Source organism: Nycticebus coucang, chromosome 20, assembly GCF_027406575.1.
Source record: "Nycticebus coucang isolate mNycCou1 chromosome 20, mNycCou1.pri, whole genome shotgun sequence".
NCBI classification, from domain to species: Eukaryota; Metazoa; Chordata; class Mammalia; order Primates; family Lorisidae; genus Nycticebus; species Nycticebus coucang.
Window position 1 is genome coordinate 38,500,034 of NC_069799.1, and position 16,517 is coordinate 38,516,550.

At 39.3% G+C, this 16,517-nt stretch overlaps 1 protein-coding gene across 5 annotated transcripts in view; it reads right to left on the reverse strand.

Moving 5' to 3' along the window:
- The window catches only part of LOC128572379 (zinc finger protein 724-like), a 32,521-nt gene extending 16,977 nt beyond the window's left edge, over positions 1-15,544 (reverse strand). For 4 of the 5 annotated variants that reach the window (XM_053572270.1, XM_053572269.1, XM_053572267.1 and 1 more), the window contains exons 1-2: positions 15,421-15,544; positions 12,634-12,781 (exon numbers count right to left, since the gene is read on the reverse strand). Coding sequence is in view for 2 of the 5 variants with exons in the window: in XM_053572267.1 (XP_053428242.1) it covers positions 12,634-12,648 (15 nt within the window). In the remaining 3 variants the exon portion in view is untranslated. Of the gene's footprint in view, positions 1-289; positions 434-12,633; positions 12,782-15,420 lie in introns of all 5 variants that reach the window. The other variant, XM_053572268.1, reaches the window with a different exon arrangement.
- Between the last annotated feature and the right edge of the window lie 973 nt (positions 15,545-16,517).

Genomic DNA, 16,517 nt, shown 5'->3' on the forward strand with positions numbered 1-16,517 from the left:
GAGGATGACACAAGATCCACAAAACCACTGTAGATATTAGTTATCTGAATGATACAGTATAAAATTAAGGGCATCAAGACGAACATTTATCTTTTTGAGTGCAACATTTACATCATACAGGATAAATGTGTCTATATTTGAGATGGTGTGTATATTTAGGAGGTATTACATCTCAAGCTTCAATGTGTACAGCAATAAACTGGAGATCTAGTTAAAATTATTTTGATCTAATCAAAAAGATTCTGATTCAGGAGATCTGGGGTGAAGCCTGAATTTCTAACCAGCTCACTGGTGATGTCAATGCTTCTGGCACAAGAAGAATGTCTTTCAAACATCCAGTAAGCTGCAGAGCCTGGATTTATTCCAGTTCACGTGACCAGAAAATAACGATGACAGTGTTCATTTTCCAAAGCAAGCTATATGGAAAGGCACTCTAAAAGGAAAAGGGATCTTCTAGATTCAATGTGATGGTATATACACAGGTTGGTAAACCTCCACAAGGTATCTATTAATAATTAAGATAAAAATAATTACCTTTACAGAAAATAATACAAAAAATTACCTTGACAGAAAAAAATCTGTCAGGGAGAACAATAACCAAGTGAATAAAATTAACATGAACTGTAATAAAACTAATATTAGAAGTCAATGAACACAGACATCACCCAAAGCAAACTAAAATAAGTGAAAACAACTACACTAGAACCTCTGTAAGTTGACCCACCAAGGGAATGTAACAAATTCAACATATGGAGATGGTCAATTTAGGGAGGTGGTGTACTATAGAGAGTCCACCCAAGAGACTGTAAGAAACTAGTCAAAATACAGAAGTGGTCAATGTAGAGAGGTGGTCAACAACTATGGAGGTTCTATTGTATGCTGATATGTTGAGTTAGTTAAAGAAATTAAAGCGATTACTGTTCATGATTGTGAAAATTTATTATCTAGCCATCTACCCATAGGAAGTATGAGAAAGAATGCACTGAAAATAAACATGAGCACTCTGGGAGGCCGAGGAGGGTGGATAGCTTGAGCTCAGGAATTTGAGACCAGCCGAGGTTTGAAACCTCATCACTACTAAAAAATAGAAATAACTGAGGCAAGAGGATAGCTTCTGCCCAAGAGTGGGAAGCTGCTGTGAACTATGACACCATGGCACTGTACCCAGGGTGGCAGCTTGAAACTCTTGACTCCAAATAATAATAATAATAATAACCGGGCATTGTGTTGAGCGCCTATAGTCCCAGCTACTTGGGAGGCTGAGGCAAGAGGATTGCTTGAGCCCAAGAGTTTGAGGTTGCTGTGAGCTATGATATCACTGTGCTCTACTGTGGGCCACAAAATGAAACTCTGTCTCAAACAAAAAAAAAAGAAAGAAAGAAAAAGAAAATAAACACAAGTATATGATTAAAGATGCATTTATAATATGATAGAAATTAAGATTATTATACAGTGTCCAGAGACTTGCATTATCAATTCAGAAAATATTAAATGAGATTATTACCCCAAATCTTCAAATGATTAAAGAGAATATGCAAAAAAAGCTTCAGTCAGGATTATGAACTGTCAACAAAGAAGACTATGTTCATTTGCATGAGGAATAAAAGCCTTTTAAAACTACATAAAAATATCATTGAAAAAGGTTGTTAAAGTAAGTGATTTCAAAACAAACAGCTCTGTGCTACTGTAACTGAATCTATGAACAAATTTCAATGAACTCTTTGTTATTTATTTTTCTGATTTTTGAGACAGAGTCTCACTTCTCACCCTCAGTAATATGCTATGGCATCACAGCTCACAGCAACCTCAAACTCTTGGGCTCAAGTGATTCTCTTGTCTCGGCCTCCCAAGTAGCTAAGACTACAGGCACCTGTCACAACCCCTGGCTATTTTTTTAGAGACACAGTTTCCCTCTTACTCAGGCTGGTCAGGCAATCCACCTATCTCTGCTTCCCAGAGCAGACTGCTAGGATTACAGTTGTGAGCCACCGTGCCCAGCCTCTATCTGTTATTTATAATACTATTTCTCTCATGTTTTATATTGTCAGGCCAGTAGGGATTGATGAGCTTTTAGCTAACTACTTAAACTATTTGAGATGTTTTCCAGAAAAGGTAGAATTTCTGACAAGTGAGTTGAGATTTTGGACTCACCATCCCTCACTAATATGCTCCAATGCTTGTAGCACCTCATCAATTTTAACACAATCTGCCCCAATGTACATAGTCTGCCCCTTCCGTGAAGTGTGAAAACACACACACACACACACACACAGGTTGCCTTTATTCCCTACAGGAAAACAAACACAAAAATCATTCTTTTGTAATAGAATCTGGTATTCTCCACACTGTGGCCTTTTAAGCCACAGACCTTAGACATTTCTGGTCTAATTATTTCAAGCCTAATTTTACTTATTTTTCACAAGACCTTTCCAGGAAGTTCTACTGAGTAATTCTTTTTTTTTTTTTTGTAGAGACAGTCTCACTGTACTGCCCTCAGGTAGAGTGCAGTGGCGTCACACGGCTCACAGCAACTTCTAACTCTTGGGCTTACGCGATTCTCTTGCCTCAGCTTCCCAAGCAGCTGGGACTACAGGCGCCTGCCACAACACCTGGCTATTTTTTTGTTGCAGTTTGGCCGGGGCTGGGCTTGAACCCGCCACCCTCGGCATATGGGGCCGGAGCCCTACTCACTGAGCCACAGGCACCGCCTCTACTGAGTAATTCTTAAAAGTGTATAGTCTGGGGGCCGCACGGAGTGGCTCAACCTGTAATCCTAGCACTTGGGAGGCAGAGGTGGGTGGATTGCCTGAGCTCAGAGGTTCAAGACCAGCCTGAAGCCACAGATAAGAAGCCTTGAGCAACTGGTCTTACCATGGCTAGGTTACAGTTTGGTTTTATACATACAGAAATTACACATGAACTCATAAACACGGCTCATTTAAAATGAGAGAAGATATAAACAGAAGGGATTAGGGGAACTTAGGGAGGATCCTCACTAGATAGATTCCTATTCTCAGCAGCACCTGGGGAAGAGGAGTAGGTAAAGATGCTTGTATTATCTGATTTTTTTTCTTCCCGAAATCACCTTAACTTTCTTCTTCCTAAACAGATGCAGTGATCAGAAAACTAAGGCTATAGCTATGGGTGCTAGATCAGAGATAATTTGAAAGCAAGAAACTGAAACTCTATTTTTAAACTGTAGTGTCATAATGCCTAATGGAATTATGGAATGGTTTGTGTCTTCACTCCATGTGGGTTATAAGTAAATGTAGCTATACTGCCTAGTGTTATAGTTCTATACCTCTGTAACCCTACCCTATATGAATGGGAGTAGTTAAGGGGGATGCACTTGCTAGACTAGTACTGCTGTCTGCAATCTAAACCAGCACTGTGACTGAATCTAATGTCTCTTCCCAAGGTGGAAAAATGTGGTGAGAAATGGGGAAAATGAGAAATTGGAGCTGAGAATAAAATAACGAATAAATGGGATGGATATGTAATGAGGGAAATGTCAGAGCACATGATGATATGACCTTTAAACACAATAATACCAGATGCCAGAGAGAGTAAGACATACATAGCTGAGACCACTCTTGTTTTTGGAACTTGAGAAGATATAATGGAAGCCTCCAAACCTCACTGCCCAGTCACTATGTAGAGATGGAGGTTCAATTCAATCACTAATGGACAATGATTTAATTAATCATGTTAATGTACTGGGACCTTCCTATACTCCAGTGAATACACAGGGAGTGTCTGGGTTAATGAACACATCAAGTAGCTGGCAGTATTTATTGTTGCATCCTTTATAATAAACTAGTAATACAATTATAGCAAATAAAGTACCCTTCCTAAGTTTTGTGAGCTGTTCTAGCAAATTATTTAACATGGGAGGGGGTGACGGTACCCCTTATTTACATTGAAGATGGACAGAAGTGTGAATTACTTGATGACTCCTACTTGTAGCTGAATGGAAAGGTCACACTTAGGGTAATAAATATGTAAGCTACAAGGTCTGTGGTTAACTCTAGATAATGTGAGAATCTGCAGAGAACTAGCACGTTTCTTGTGAGGAAAAACCAGCACAGCTGATATCAAGTGTTTTCAGGGCCGGGCATGGTGGTTCACGCCTGTAATCCTACCAATCTGGGAGGCCAAGGTAGGTGGATTGCTTGAGCTCAAGAGTTTGAGACCAGTCTGAGCAAAAAGCAAGATCCCATCTCTACTAAAAATAGAAAATACTGAGGCAAGAGGACAGCTTGAGCCCAAGATTAGAGGTTACTGTGAGCTATGATGATGCCACAGCACTCTACCCAGGGCTACAGTTTGAGATTCTGCCTCCAAAAAAAAAAAAGTATTCTCAAGTTCATGAATAAGAAGCATTTTTACACACAAAAATATTAATAACATCAGAATTTAAGGCAAGGCTCAAAAAAAGATGTAAGTCTACCTAACATTTGAATCTACAGTTTGAGATTCTGCCTCCAAAAAAAAAAAAAAAGTATTCTCAAGTTCATGAATAAGAAGCATTTTTACACACAAAAATATTAATAACATCAGAATTTAAGGCAAGGCTCATAAAGATGTAAGTCTACCTAACATTTTGACAGTTAATAAATAATTGTTGAGCTGGGCATAGTGGCTTATAGTCCTAATTACTAAGAGAATGGCTTAATCCCAGATAGATTAGGCTAGCCTATTCAACATCCCAAGACCCCATCTCTAAAAAAAGTTTTAAAAAAATACGTTAAAATTAGGTAAGTATAAATAAAACAGACATTTACACATAAAGTCTTCATGTAATCTAAAACCTTAAATGCTACTTATGTTAAATCAAGTGAGAAATACTCATTCAATGTCTGGATTATAACCAAAAAAGTAAGAAATGCAAACAAACTGGTTAGTAACATTCATTCCATGCTTTTTAAATTTTATAAAAAGAATACATATATTTAGGCTTGTTCTTCAAAATATATTTATAGAAAAAATGAATAGGACTAAGAATGAGGGTTTGGGAAAATAATGAAAAGCCTATATAAGCCAATGCTCTGCTCCTTGCAAATAAATCGACAAGGTTTTCATCTAAGCTACTGGACAACAACCAAATACTGTCAGAAATTAGACTGAAGAAATTCTTTGAAAACAAACTGCCTGGCACGGTTGTAGCTCTCTATTGGAGTGCAATCGCTAATTGCACATGGATACAGGTGTAAAACTCTGCAGACTTACTAACAGCAGATTGAAAAGGACCAAAGACAGTCATTGAACATGATGATGAAATTTCAGAATAAGCATAAACGAAGAACAAAACACCAAAAAAATTACCTCAGACAATTTCAAACATCATCTCAAATTTCAACCATGATAAAATAATAAATTACAGAAATTATTAGTAAAAGTTTTTTTTTTTTGAGACAAGAGTCTCAAGCTGTTGCCCTACATAGAGTGCCGTAGCGTCACAGCTCACAGCAACCTCAAACTCTTGGGCTCGATTCACTTGCCTCAGCCTCCCAAGTAGCTGGGACTACAGGTGCCAGCCACAATGCCGGCTATTTTTTTGTTGCAGTTGTCACTGTTGTTTTAGCTGGCCCAGGCCAAGTTTGAACCCACCAGCCTCAGTGTATGTGACTAGTGCCCTACCCACTGAGCTATGGGTGCTGCCCAAGAGTAAGTTTTAATAAAAAAGCCGTGGTAAATACTAGAGCTACAAAATCCAGTAACTGAAAGGAAATATTCACTAAATGGGCCTAACCACAGCAGACTGAAAATGACTAAAGGCAGATATTCAACTTGATGATGGAATTTCAGAATGAAGAGTAGAAAGAAAAAGCAGCCCCTGGATGCTGGAAAAAAGAAAAGAAAATTTCAGCTACTGACTACTGGATCGGGGAGACAGTTGGGAGTCTAAATCAAACCGTCTATTACAAAGAACGTAACATTAAAAATATTCTTTTAGACAATGTCTAACACCTTCCCAAATTTTGTGAAATGTGTCAATTTATAGAGCCACAGAGACAAATAATTCCTAACTGGGGCAGAAACAAACAAAACTATGGAATGCAGATCATTATCACAGTGCTAAAATACAAAGATAGAGAAAGGAGTTTCAAAGTAGACAAGGAATAATCAATATATGATTAACTGAATTAGGGCTGACTTCTCATCATAAGAGAATATAATTTTTAAGCCTTGATACAATATATTCTTCTTCTATAAATTCTATATCCAGGGACACTATCTTTGTGAAGGTGAAATACAGATATGTGCAGATAAACAAAACCAGAAGAATTTGATCATCTATAGTTATGAATTATAAAAACACTAAAAATAATTCTCCACACTTAAAGAAAGTGACAGCAGGCCAGGTGTGGTGGCTCATGCCTATAATCCTAGCACTCTGGGAGGCTGAGGTGGGTGGATTGCTTGAGCTCATGAGTTCAAAATCATCCTGAGTCAGAGTGAGACCCTGTCTCTAAAAATAGCCTGGTGATGTGGCAGGTGCCTGTAGTCCCAGCTTCTTGGGAGGCTGAAGCAAGAGAATTGCTTGAGCCCAAGAGTTTTAGGTGGCTGTGAGCTATGATGCAAGAGCACTCTACTGAGGATGACAAAGATTCTGTCTCAAAGGAAAAACAAAAAAAAAAAAAAAGAAAAAAATCAGTTAACACGTGTTGACAAGGGTGTGGAGCCAAGGGAACCCTTGTACATTGTTGGCAAGGATGTAAATTAGTACAGCCACTATGATAAACATTTTGGATGTTCCTAAAATTAAAAATAGAACTGCCATATGATTTAACAATCTTATTTCTGTGTATATTTCCAAGAGAATGGACATCAGCACCTTAAGGAGCTACCTTTGATCCCATGTTCACTGAAGCAGTATTCATAATGGCCAAAACGCAGAAACAGGGTGGTGTCTGTGGCTCAAAGGAGTAGGGCGCTGGCCCCATATACCAGAGGTGGTGGGTTCAAAGCCAGCCCTGGCCAAAAACTGCAAAAAAAAAAAAAAAAAAACCACGCAGAAACAACCAAAATGCCCATCAATAGATAAATGAATAAAAGTTTTATATACATATAATAATTACTCAGCCTTAAAAAGAAATAAAAATCAAGTCATTGGTGACAACATAGATGTAAATAAACTGTAGAAAATAAGCCAGACATGAAAGAAGTACTACAGGATCCCACTTACATCACAGAACTAATAGGCAAAGTTCCAAAACCAGACTCAAAGGCTGGATACCAGGAACTGAGAAAACAGGGAATCAGGGAGGTGTTGGTCAAAGGATACAAAGTTTCTTTAGGAAATATAAATAAGCCCAAATATCTACTATGCAGCACATTGTATTTAGTTAATAATAGTGCATTATATACATAAAATTTTATGGAGGGTAGATCTTAAGTGAAACTAAGTTAATTAGTTAATTAGTTAACTAATTTAACTTAAAGAAGGAAATTGTTGGAGGTAATAACTAGACACATAAAACAGAGAAAGAAAATAAAAAATAGCAGTAACACTTCGAAAAGATTATTAAAACTTACAAACCTGGGTGATACCTATGGCTCAAGGAGTAGGGCGCTGGCCCCATATGCCAGAGGTGGCAGGTTCAAACCCAGGCCTGGCCAAAAAAAACAACAACCTTACAAACCTTTCGCTAGATTAACTAGGAAAAAATGAAAAATGAATGAAACACAAAAATTATAAATGCAAAAGGTGACAATACATTTGATGCCACAAAAATAAACAGAATTATAAAAGAATAAAATTATATGCAGAATAATTCTGTATATAGCAACTGTTCACTAAAAATTGAAAAAATAGATAAAACTGATAAATTACTTGAAACAGGCTACCATAATGAATCATGAAGGACTAAAAAAATTAAACTTAAGGGCAGTATCTGTGGCTCAAGGAGTAGGGCACTGGCTTCATATGCTGGAGGTGGTGGGTTCAAACCCAGCCCGGGCCAAAACTGCAAAAAAAAAAAAAAAAAATTAAACTTAACTTGAGCTTGAATCCCATAATCCAAAAGCTCTCAAAAAAGAAAATCTCAAGTTTGGATGACTCATTGGAGAATTTCAAGAGAAATTAACATCAGTGCTCCTCAAATTATACCAAAGAATTGAATAGGAACATTTCCAATCTCATTTTTTCAGGTGAACATTACCTTGATATCATATGTAAATATCTTTCATAATAAAAATATTTAAACAACTAGAAATATGTGGAAACAACTTCAATCTAATAAAGTCCATATATAATTGGAAAAAAAGCTCTATGAAGTCTATAGCAGAGGAGTGTGGTCAACATGACTGCTTGCCTGATGTGAAAAATTGATGGGATATCTCATCATCTCAGGGATCTGCTAAGATATCTGGGTGAATGTGTAAAGTACTATATACCCATCTCTGCCATTAAGAAAATAGGTGGGGCTCAGCACCCATAGCATAGTAGTTATAGTGCCAGCCACATATACCAAGGGTTCAAACCCAGCTCAGGCCAGCTAAAACACAGTGACAACTGCAACAAAAAATAGCCGAGCGTTGTGGTGGGTGCGTGTAGTCCCGGCTACTTGGGAGGCTGAGGCAACAGAATTGCTTAAGCCCAAGTGTTGGAGGTTGCTTTGAGCTCTGATGCCATAGTACTCTACCCAGGGTGATGGCTTGAGAGGGGAGGGGAGGGGAGGGGAAAAGAAAGAAAGAAAGAAAACAGATGAGAGAAATGAACAAAGGAATTTTCAAATAGAATTTAAGGAAAATATAAAGGACAAGTTTTTCAAATATAATTTAGGGAAAATATAAAGGACAAGATTTCCTGAATTTCATATAATAGTTTCTCATCCCCAATTGTTCCTTTACAAAGTGAAAAAGGAATTCATCCCAATAATCAAAGTCAGTGTTTTTGTAAACATAAAATAACATAGAGATGTTCAGCATTCTTTAAGAATTAGGGTGTGCCTCATAGATAGTCCCAGTTTAACAATAAGGATTCTAAGGTCTTTGTCCCATAGTAGCCTTGGAGGGGAGAGAAGGCCAGAATAACCTGTCTGAAGTACAGAGTGGTTTTCATCAAATGGATTTTGATATACGGAAAGCCTACACTTTTTAAAGATGTGATTACATCGAATTATTTCCTGTATCAAAAGGCCAAAGTCAAAAATATGAAAAGGAGGCCATTGGATCCATATCTTACTATTAGGAAAACACAGGTGGAGAATGTTAGTTTACGGTAACCTCAGTCTATTTTTTAAAGAAAAAGAACATCAACTCAGAATGGTGAGAGGTCAAAGGACAGAATGAAGTGGCATGAAGTATACCTCCCAGAATCCAGGACTGGGTGGTAATCAAAGCATGGAAGGAGGAGCCCAAGGAGAATAACCAACTGCTCAGACCAGTGCCTTCAGCATGCCTCCTACCTCCCACCATCGTGTCTGGGGAAGTACTAAACAGCGCCAGTCTCCTCACTGTGTGATGGGTGTGTGGAGGGGCAAATGACAGCCCACTAGGGGTTGATTTGGTTGGTCTCTCTTAGTGGCACAGTAAGGAAAGATTTCTGGGGTGATCAAGAGAAACAAAATAGGCTCTCTGCCTATAGCTCAGCGGTTAGGGCACCGGGCCACATGCGCGGGGCTGGTGGGTTTGAACCCGGCCCAAGTCTGCTAAACAAACAAACAAACAAAAATAGCTGGCATTGTGGCGGGCACCTGTAGTCCCAGAGTTTGAGGCTGCTGTAAGCTATGACACCACAGCACTCTACCAAGGGCAACATAGTGAGACTCTGTCTCAAAAAAAAAAAAAAAGAAAAAGTAAAATTTACATGTAGGAGAAATAGAAATAATGTGTAGTCAGACACCAAAGTGTGGATTACTAAAGATTAAGTACCACAATATTAATTTATTGTGAGTTGGTGTCAGGGCTGGTATTAGTGATGGGCTGACTAAGACAATGTGGTACAAGAGATGTTTTGGGCCTTCTGAGAGCACATCATAAGCCTTGCAGCTTCTGTCTGGGCCTCTTGGAAAGCTGCTCTGGGAGAAGTTGTACAAACCATATGTAAATAGGGAGTGTTGAGGTTTTGATTATTAGGTTCAAAATACAGAAATGAAACATTTTACATTAAATACTAGCTCTCAAGCTATAGTTGTGAATATTAATTGCTCAGTTAATACTGCACTTTTTGTTCTTCACTGATTATAAGTGTGAACTACAGCTGAAGTCCATAAACGTAGTTATGACTGATGCACACTTCCACTTTTCCTTATACATCATTAAGTGATCACCTAAAAGAGCACAAGAATTGATGCAGTCTGTAAAAAAAGGTTGAAAAGTCTTTAACTGTAAATATAAAACAGTAAATTAACAAAAAAATCACTTATGTAAATTTATATAAATAAAAGGTACTAACTATAAAAATATGATGTTTTTCCTTTCCATTTTTCTTATTAGACCTTGTTCAAACTTGCCCCACTAAATCCTGAATCCTTTCTCTCCATGGACACCACAGGATGTCACCACAAGTGTTGAACAGATCCACAGTTCCCAAGGCATTAAACCTCATCAATGAGTAGACATCCTTCAGGTTTTGCCAGGAGTGACATTTCCAATGTAACAAAATTATCCTGTGTGTCTGAACACTAACAGCTCTTCCCCTTACATGGGCACTCATAAGCTGATGTTACAATGAATAAAAAGAATAAACAACCAAAAGTAGGAGCGAACACCAGATGCCAGTAGATCTGAGAGAGATGAAGGAGTCCAGACAAAAGTTCCACTGTGATGCTTGGGACACACTGGTTGGATGACAGTGATACTACGCATAAGCAAAGAGAGGAGGGTATGCTTTCCATTTTGGATTTGTTGAGCTGGAGATCGCTTTTGGATAGCTCCAAAGAAGCATTCGACAGAGAATTAAACCTATGGTCAAAAATTTGGATAATAGGCACAAGACAGAATGAGAAGTATAAAATCACAGAAGGCAAAATGCATCATGGAGAATTTCAGGGAGAGAAGAATGGGGTCCAGGGTGGAGCACTTGGATAAGCTGAGGAACCAAAGAAAGCAGAATTCAGGGAATCAGAGTAGAAAGTATCATTGAGGTCATGGCAGAAACTAAGAGCGAAATTACAGAGGTCATGGAAAGTAATGTCAAATATGGGAGAAGATGCAAGTAAGGCAGAGATTAAAGTGTAGCCATTGAGTTTAAATGTAAGTTATGTTATTGGTAGGTATTTGAAGAATTGAACTAAAGCTACCCTAACTGGGTTAAAATGCAAATGAGCACTAGTAATATTTGTCAGAAAACAGAACTTTCAAAATACTGTTGTAAAACCAAGGCTATACAGAACTTTAAGGACCTGTGATCAATTCAATGCTGAGATATTCAAGGGGCTTTTTTCTTTGTTTTTGAGACAGTCTCACTTAGTCACCCTCAGTAGAGTGCTGTGTTGTCATAGCTCACCGCAACCTCAAACTCCTGGGCTTAAGTGATCCTCTTGCCTTGGCCTTCCAAGTAGATGAGACTACAGGTGCTTGCCACAACACTGGGCTATTTTTTAGAGATGGGGTCTCCCTCTTGTTCAGGCTGGTATCAAACCTGTGAGCTCAGGCAATCCACCCACCTTAGTCTCCCAGAGTGCTAGGACTACATGTGTGAGCCACCAGGCCCAGCTTCAATATTCCAGGTTTTATCCATGAATCAAATACAACCTTCCTAAAGCTGTCTGAGACTACACTATTCTAGCAACTCCAGAAAAACATTATTATGTGAATTCTGTGTTAGCACTAGGTAACTCTCCATTACTGAATGCTAAAAATGTTTGTTTACTTCCAGATCGGTCATAAAAAAACTTGACATCATCATCATCTCTGTAATAAACATGTCTGACTTTTTGCCATGGCATCAAAAATACCAAAGACAAATCTGCAGTTAACTTCAATCACGTGAAGATCTTACAACCTGCTCATATCACCATATCTCTTTTAACTTATATATGTAGCAGCCCATATAGCCTATGGCTAGGAGGAGGGAGAGTTATCAGAAATACCTGTATAGCTCAATAATGGAACACCTTGGTGAAAAGGGCAATTTAGCTCTCCTAACAAGCATGAGAGCTTGCAAGATGAGAGCATTGGTGAATTGGGCAGTCTCTGTACCTGCGCTGTTGAGAGGCACGAGGTCAGCCTTATATTAGGCTAGAGGAGAAGGCAGTCCAGAGCATGTGCATTTGGACCCGCTTATTCTGACTTTGTCTCCTCTCCTGCCTGCAGACCACCAGCATGTCGTGTCTCTGCTGAAGATTACCAAGCTCTACTAAAGACTAAGATCTATCTATTCTAAGACTGTTTTACTCTCTCTCTCTCTCCTGCTAAAGTAGATAGACCTCTGGCACCTAAGAGAAATTGTTCCTGAGCAAGGTAGCTTAGCAGTCTGTGTCCAGAACCTAGTTAAGCCGGGCACAAGACCTGGCCAGTCCCGGGCCCTGACAAGTGGTGGCAGCGGTGGGCTGTGACATATATACATTTCCCTCATGGTAAGCTTTAGAAATTTCGAACTCTTCCATTTTAACTTATAGATCCCATGAAGCTTCTATAATACAACATAAAACAAAGTGAAGAATAAAGAAACAAACAACTCACCAGAGATTTGTTCATCTTTTCCTACTCTAGGAAATACACACAGAATTCTGAAAGCATCCCTTGAAGAGAAGGTCAAAGGAATGAAGTCATGGAAGAACTGGCCTGGCTTGGTCCTAGATTCTTCCGCTCAAACCACCCTACATGTTAGCTGAAAGAGACCAACAACATTAAGTCGCCATGTAAGAGAAGAGTCTCTTTTGCAAGAAATGACAACAAAGATCCCACTGAAGATGTACCCACAAGTACATTAACAGGTAACAATTAGACATACATTTATTTTGAGTTAATGAAAAAACAGATTAGCAAACTGATTTAGCAGCAATTCATGTTCCCTGAAAGAAATACTAATTTAGGCTCGGCACCAGTAGCACAGCCATTACCGGGCCAACAACAACAAAATAGCCAGGCAATGTAGCAGGTGCCTGGAGGCTGGGAGGCTGGTGCCACTTGGGAGGCTGAGGCAAGAGAATCGCTTAAGCCCAGGAGTTGGAGTTGCTGTGAGCTATGATGTCATAGCTCTACCAAGGACAACACAGTGGGACTCTGTCTCAAAAAAAAAAAAAAAAAAATTAAGAAAGAAATACTAATTTATACCAAAGCATTAAACATTATACCTTCACTAAAATTAATGTTATAAAAATACACATTAGCCATATGAAGTATTTTCCTATTAATATGGGGTACCACATAGGACTTTATGGTTCCATTACCACACCTCTTTTATATACCTACGTTCAAAAATGTATGCATGTTATAACCCAACATTTTACACTCAGTTATATATAAAGAAAAGTATATGTGCATTTTTTTTTTTAGAGACAGAGTCTCACTTTGTTGCCCTCAGTAGAGTGCGGTGACATTAAAGCTCACAGCAACCTCCAGCTCTTGGGCTTAGGCAATTCTCTTGCCTCAGCCTCCCTAGTAGCTGGGACTACAGGCGCCTGCCACAAAGCCCTGCTATTTTTTTGTTGCAGTTTGGCCGGGGCTGGGTCTGAACCCACCATTATAGGTGTATGGGGCCAGTGCCCTACTCACTGAGCCACAGGCACCATCCAATGTGCATTTTTGTTGTTGTTGTTGTATACTGTCCCAGTTATGGCTCCAAAGGACACATTTCCAAGTATCTACACACTGTTGTAGTCTCCTCTGACAATAATCTGGGGTTTGCCATTTGGCTAAGAGGACATCAGTACAGTTGATGCAAACATAGGTTGAAAAGTACTTGCTCACTGATGTTTGCTTCTTAGACACAGCCACAGTATGAAGAAGCTTAGCGCTTATAAGTTGAATATAAAAGGCCTATCCAAGTTTCAGCAGGAACCCCCAAACTTCTAAGTGCAGCCATCCTAAACCAACCAGCTTCAGGCAAAACAGCAGATGACTAAAGACTCATTTGTCATCCCAAACACCATCATGGTGGAATTTCCCAACTGAGGTCAGCACAAATACTGATTCATAAAAATGCATCAAGAAAAGGATTCTAGAATTCTATACATCTAAGCCACAGAATATTTTTAAAACACATGGCAATAGGAGAAACAGTCTTTAAGTATATGCCAATACAATTAAAACCTGAAAATCATACGCAGAAATGTTGAGAAGCACAATAACTATCAAGTGTATAGACTTCAACATGACTGAAGTCATGTGAATCAAAGCAATTATCTAAAAATAAAATGTCTAAAGTTTGTTTTACAACGTAAGATTCTGTCACTCATATGCAGATATTTTTGTTTTATTTACATTTTATTGGCTCACACAAGTGTGTTTGTCTTAATTTTCCCATTTTAAACAATGTAAAATAAGCTCTTTATATTTCCCCGCAGAATTTATGATTTTTAGGAAGGGATTACTGACATGAAGTGGACAATACTACTGTAATTAACCCTCTGAGGTCCTATAATCCCAGAAAATGCTGGAGATAAAAATGGCCAGGGATGTTTAAGAGGGCGTATTGCAAAGCAATGGTGATTCTATGTAGTAATATAAATAGGTTTCATTAACACAAAAATAGCATTAATAAACTAAACACCTGTTTGGAGTTAACTGTGGCAAAATGAGTAACAGTAGCCAAGATATCAAGAGGTTTGATATCTACATATGATGTGAGTCTGGGTAACTCATTTATTTCTTCATATCCAAACATTTCAACTACTTTATAAGGCAGAAATACCTTGGAAAGACCTTCATGATTTATCAGAAAGATCAGGATTGAGACAGCATCATACTAACTCTAGATGACAAATTTGGTGGTGCCCAGATCCTGGAAACCCATGAGGAAAGTTTAAAGTAATCGTTACAGAGTAACACAGATTATTTCATATATGGCAGGCTACTCTAGCACCGCAGACCACACATCGCCAAGAAGTAATATTTGGTAGGCCCTTTCCTAGCCTCAGACCAACTCGCCTCTCCCTTCTGAAGTTACCCCAAATCTTCCCACATAGCTTCCCGGGGAGGTAACGTTCGCCTCACTTCTGCAGCATCACTAATTGCTTGGCTCATAAAAAGTTAAATTCTCCCTTTTCAGGGACTTATTTGCGTCTTCTCGGAAGTGCTAGTGAGTACGTTCAGGTCAGAAAGCTTTCGTGCCCCTGGAAGCCCACGCCCGCCTTCCGGCAGCAAAGTCTTTAGACAAAGCAATATCGACAGCTCAGCGCAAGTCGCCCGGGTTCCAGGCCCTGGCCCAGGTCCACCTCAGATCCACCCGCGTTTCTGCTCCCACCAAGTGGGGACCACCCGTGCCAACCCCCAGGGTTCCCCGAGGCCCACCGGCTCCTCTCTTACCTCGCATCAACCAGGGATTCAGAACCCCATCCCTAGACCTTTGGAGCGAGAGCAATGAAGACCACGCCCAGAACTTCGGAGCAGAATGGCGGGAGCGGGCGGAGCCGCGCTTGCGCAAAAGGAATACGGACGTATTCTTCCCGAGCGGTCTCCAAGACCGGCTCAGAGCCTTAGACTGCATTTCCCACAAGGCGCCGCGGCCTGCCCTTACGCACCAACAGAGGAAGTTCTGTTTACTTCCGGGGAATCCGTCCGGCTGCGGTGAACCAGGGTACGAGATGTCAGGGTTGCTTTCTATCCAAGTGACGACGTGGAATTCGGCTTCTCTACTAAGTCTTAGATTGACAGATGATATAGGACTATGGAAAATTAGAACGTGCGCAAAACAGGCTAGCATATGATGTCAATAATCAGGTTTAATTTTTTTTATTTAAGTTAAAGGTGTTTAGTTTTTAGGAACTGCGACTGTGTTGTACAGACAAGGTTTATTTAAACCTTGAATAAACATGCCTTTACTGTACTTAAAACTCATTAACAAACAAGGTGGTAATAAGGTAACGCTCTTAGATCCCACAAAATGATGTTTGTTTTCTCCCACCAAACTAATTTGGGCGTCTTCAATGGATTATGTTACGCAGTTGGAAATGGCTACCCTAGCGTATGTAGTGAGATAAAATATGAGCGCCATCGGGTTGGTGTATTCCGCATGCTTTTGCCAATGTACACTTGGAATGTCTCGTAATTGTTTCCCCCAAAACTCCTACGTTCTGTAAAACCATTATTTATGAAGTCTTTAATGTTTTAATTTTGTTTTTATGTTGAATATGTGAAATAGACGTGAATTTTGCCTTTCTTTCCCTGTTTATGGTATACACTAGGCAAAGGGTTTCTTGCAGGCAGGAGTTTCTCAGAACTCCTACTCCCAGTACTGATCCTTAAGAAACAAAAATTTCTGGCTTAAATTGTGGGGCTCTTCGGGTTATCGGTGTGTTTTGGAATCTGCCTGATGGGAGACTGAACTTTGTGTGAGGGTTAATAAGGATGTGAGAGACTTGACTGTTGCCCAAAACCTATCTCTCAGTTTTCCTTTTCCTAAT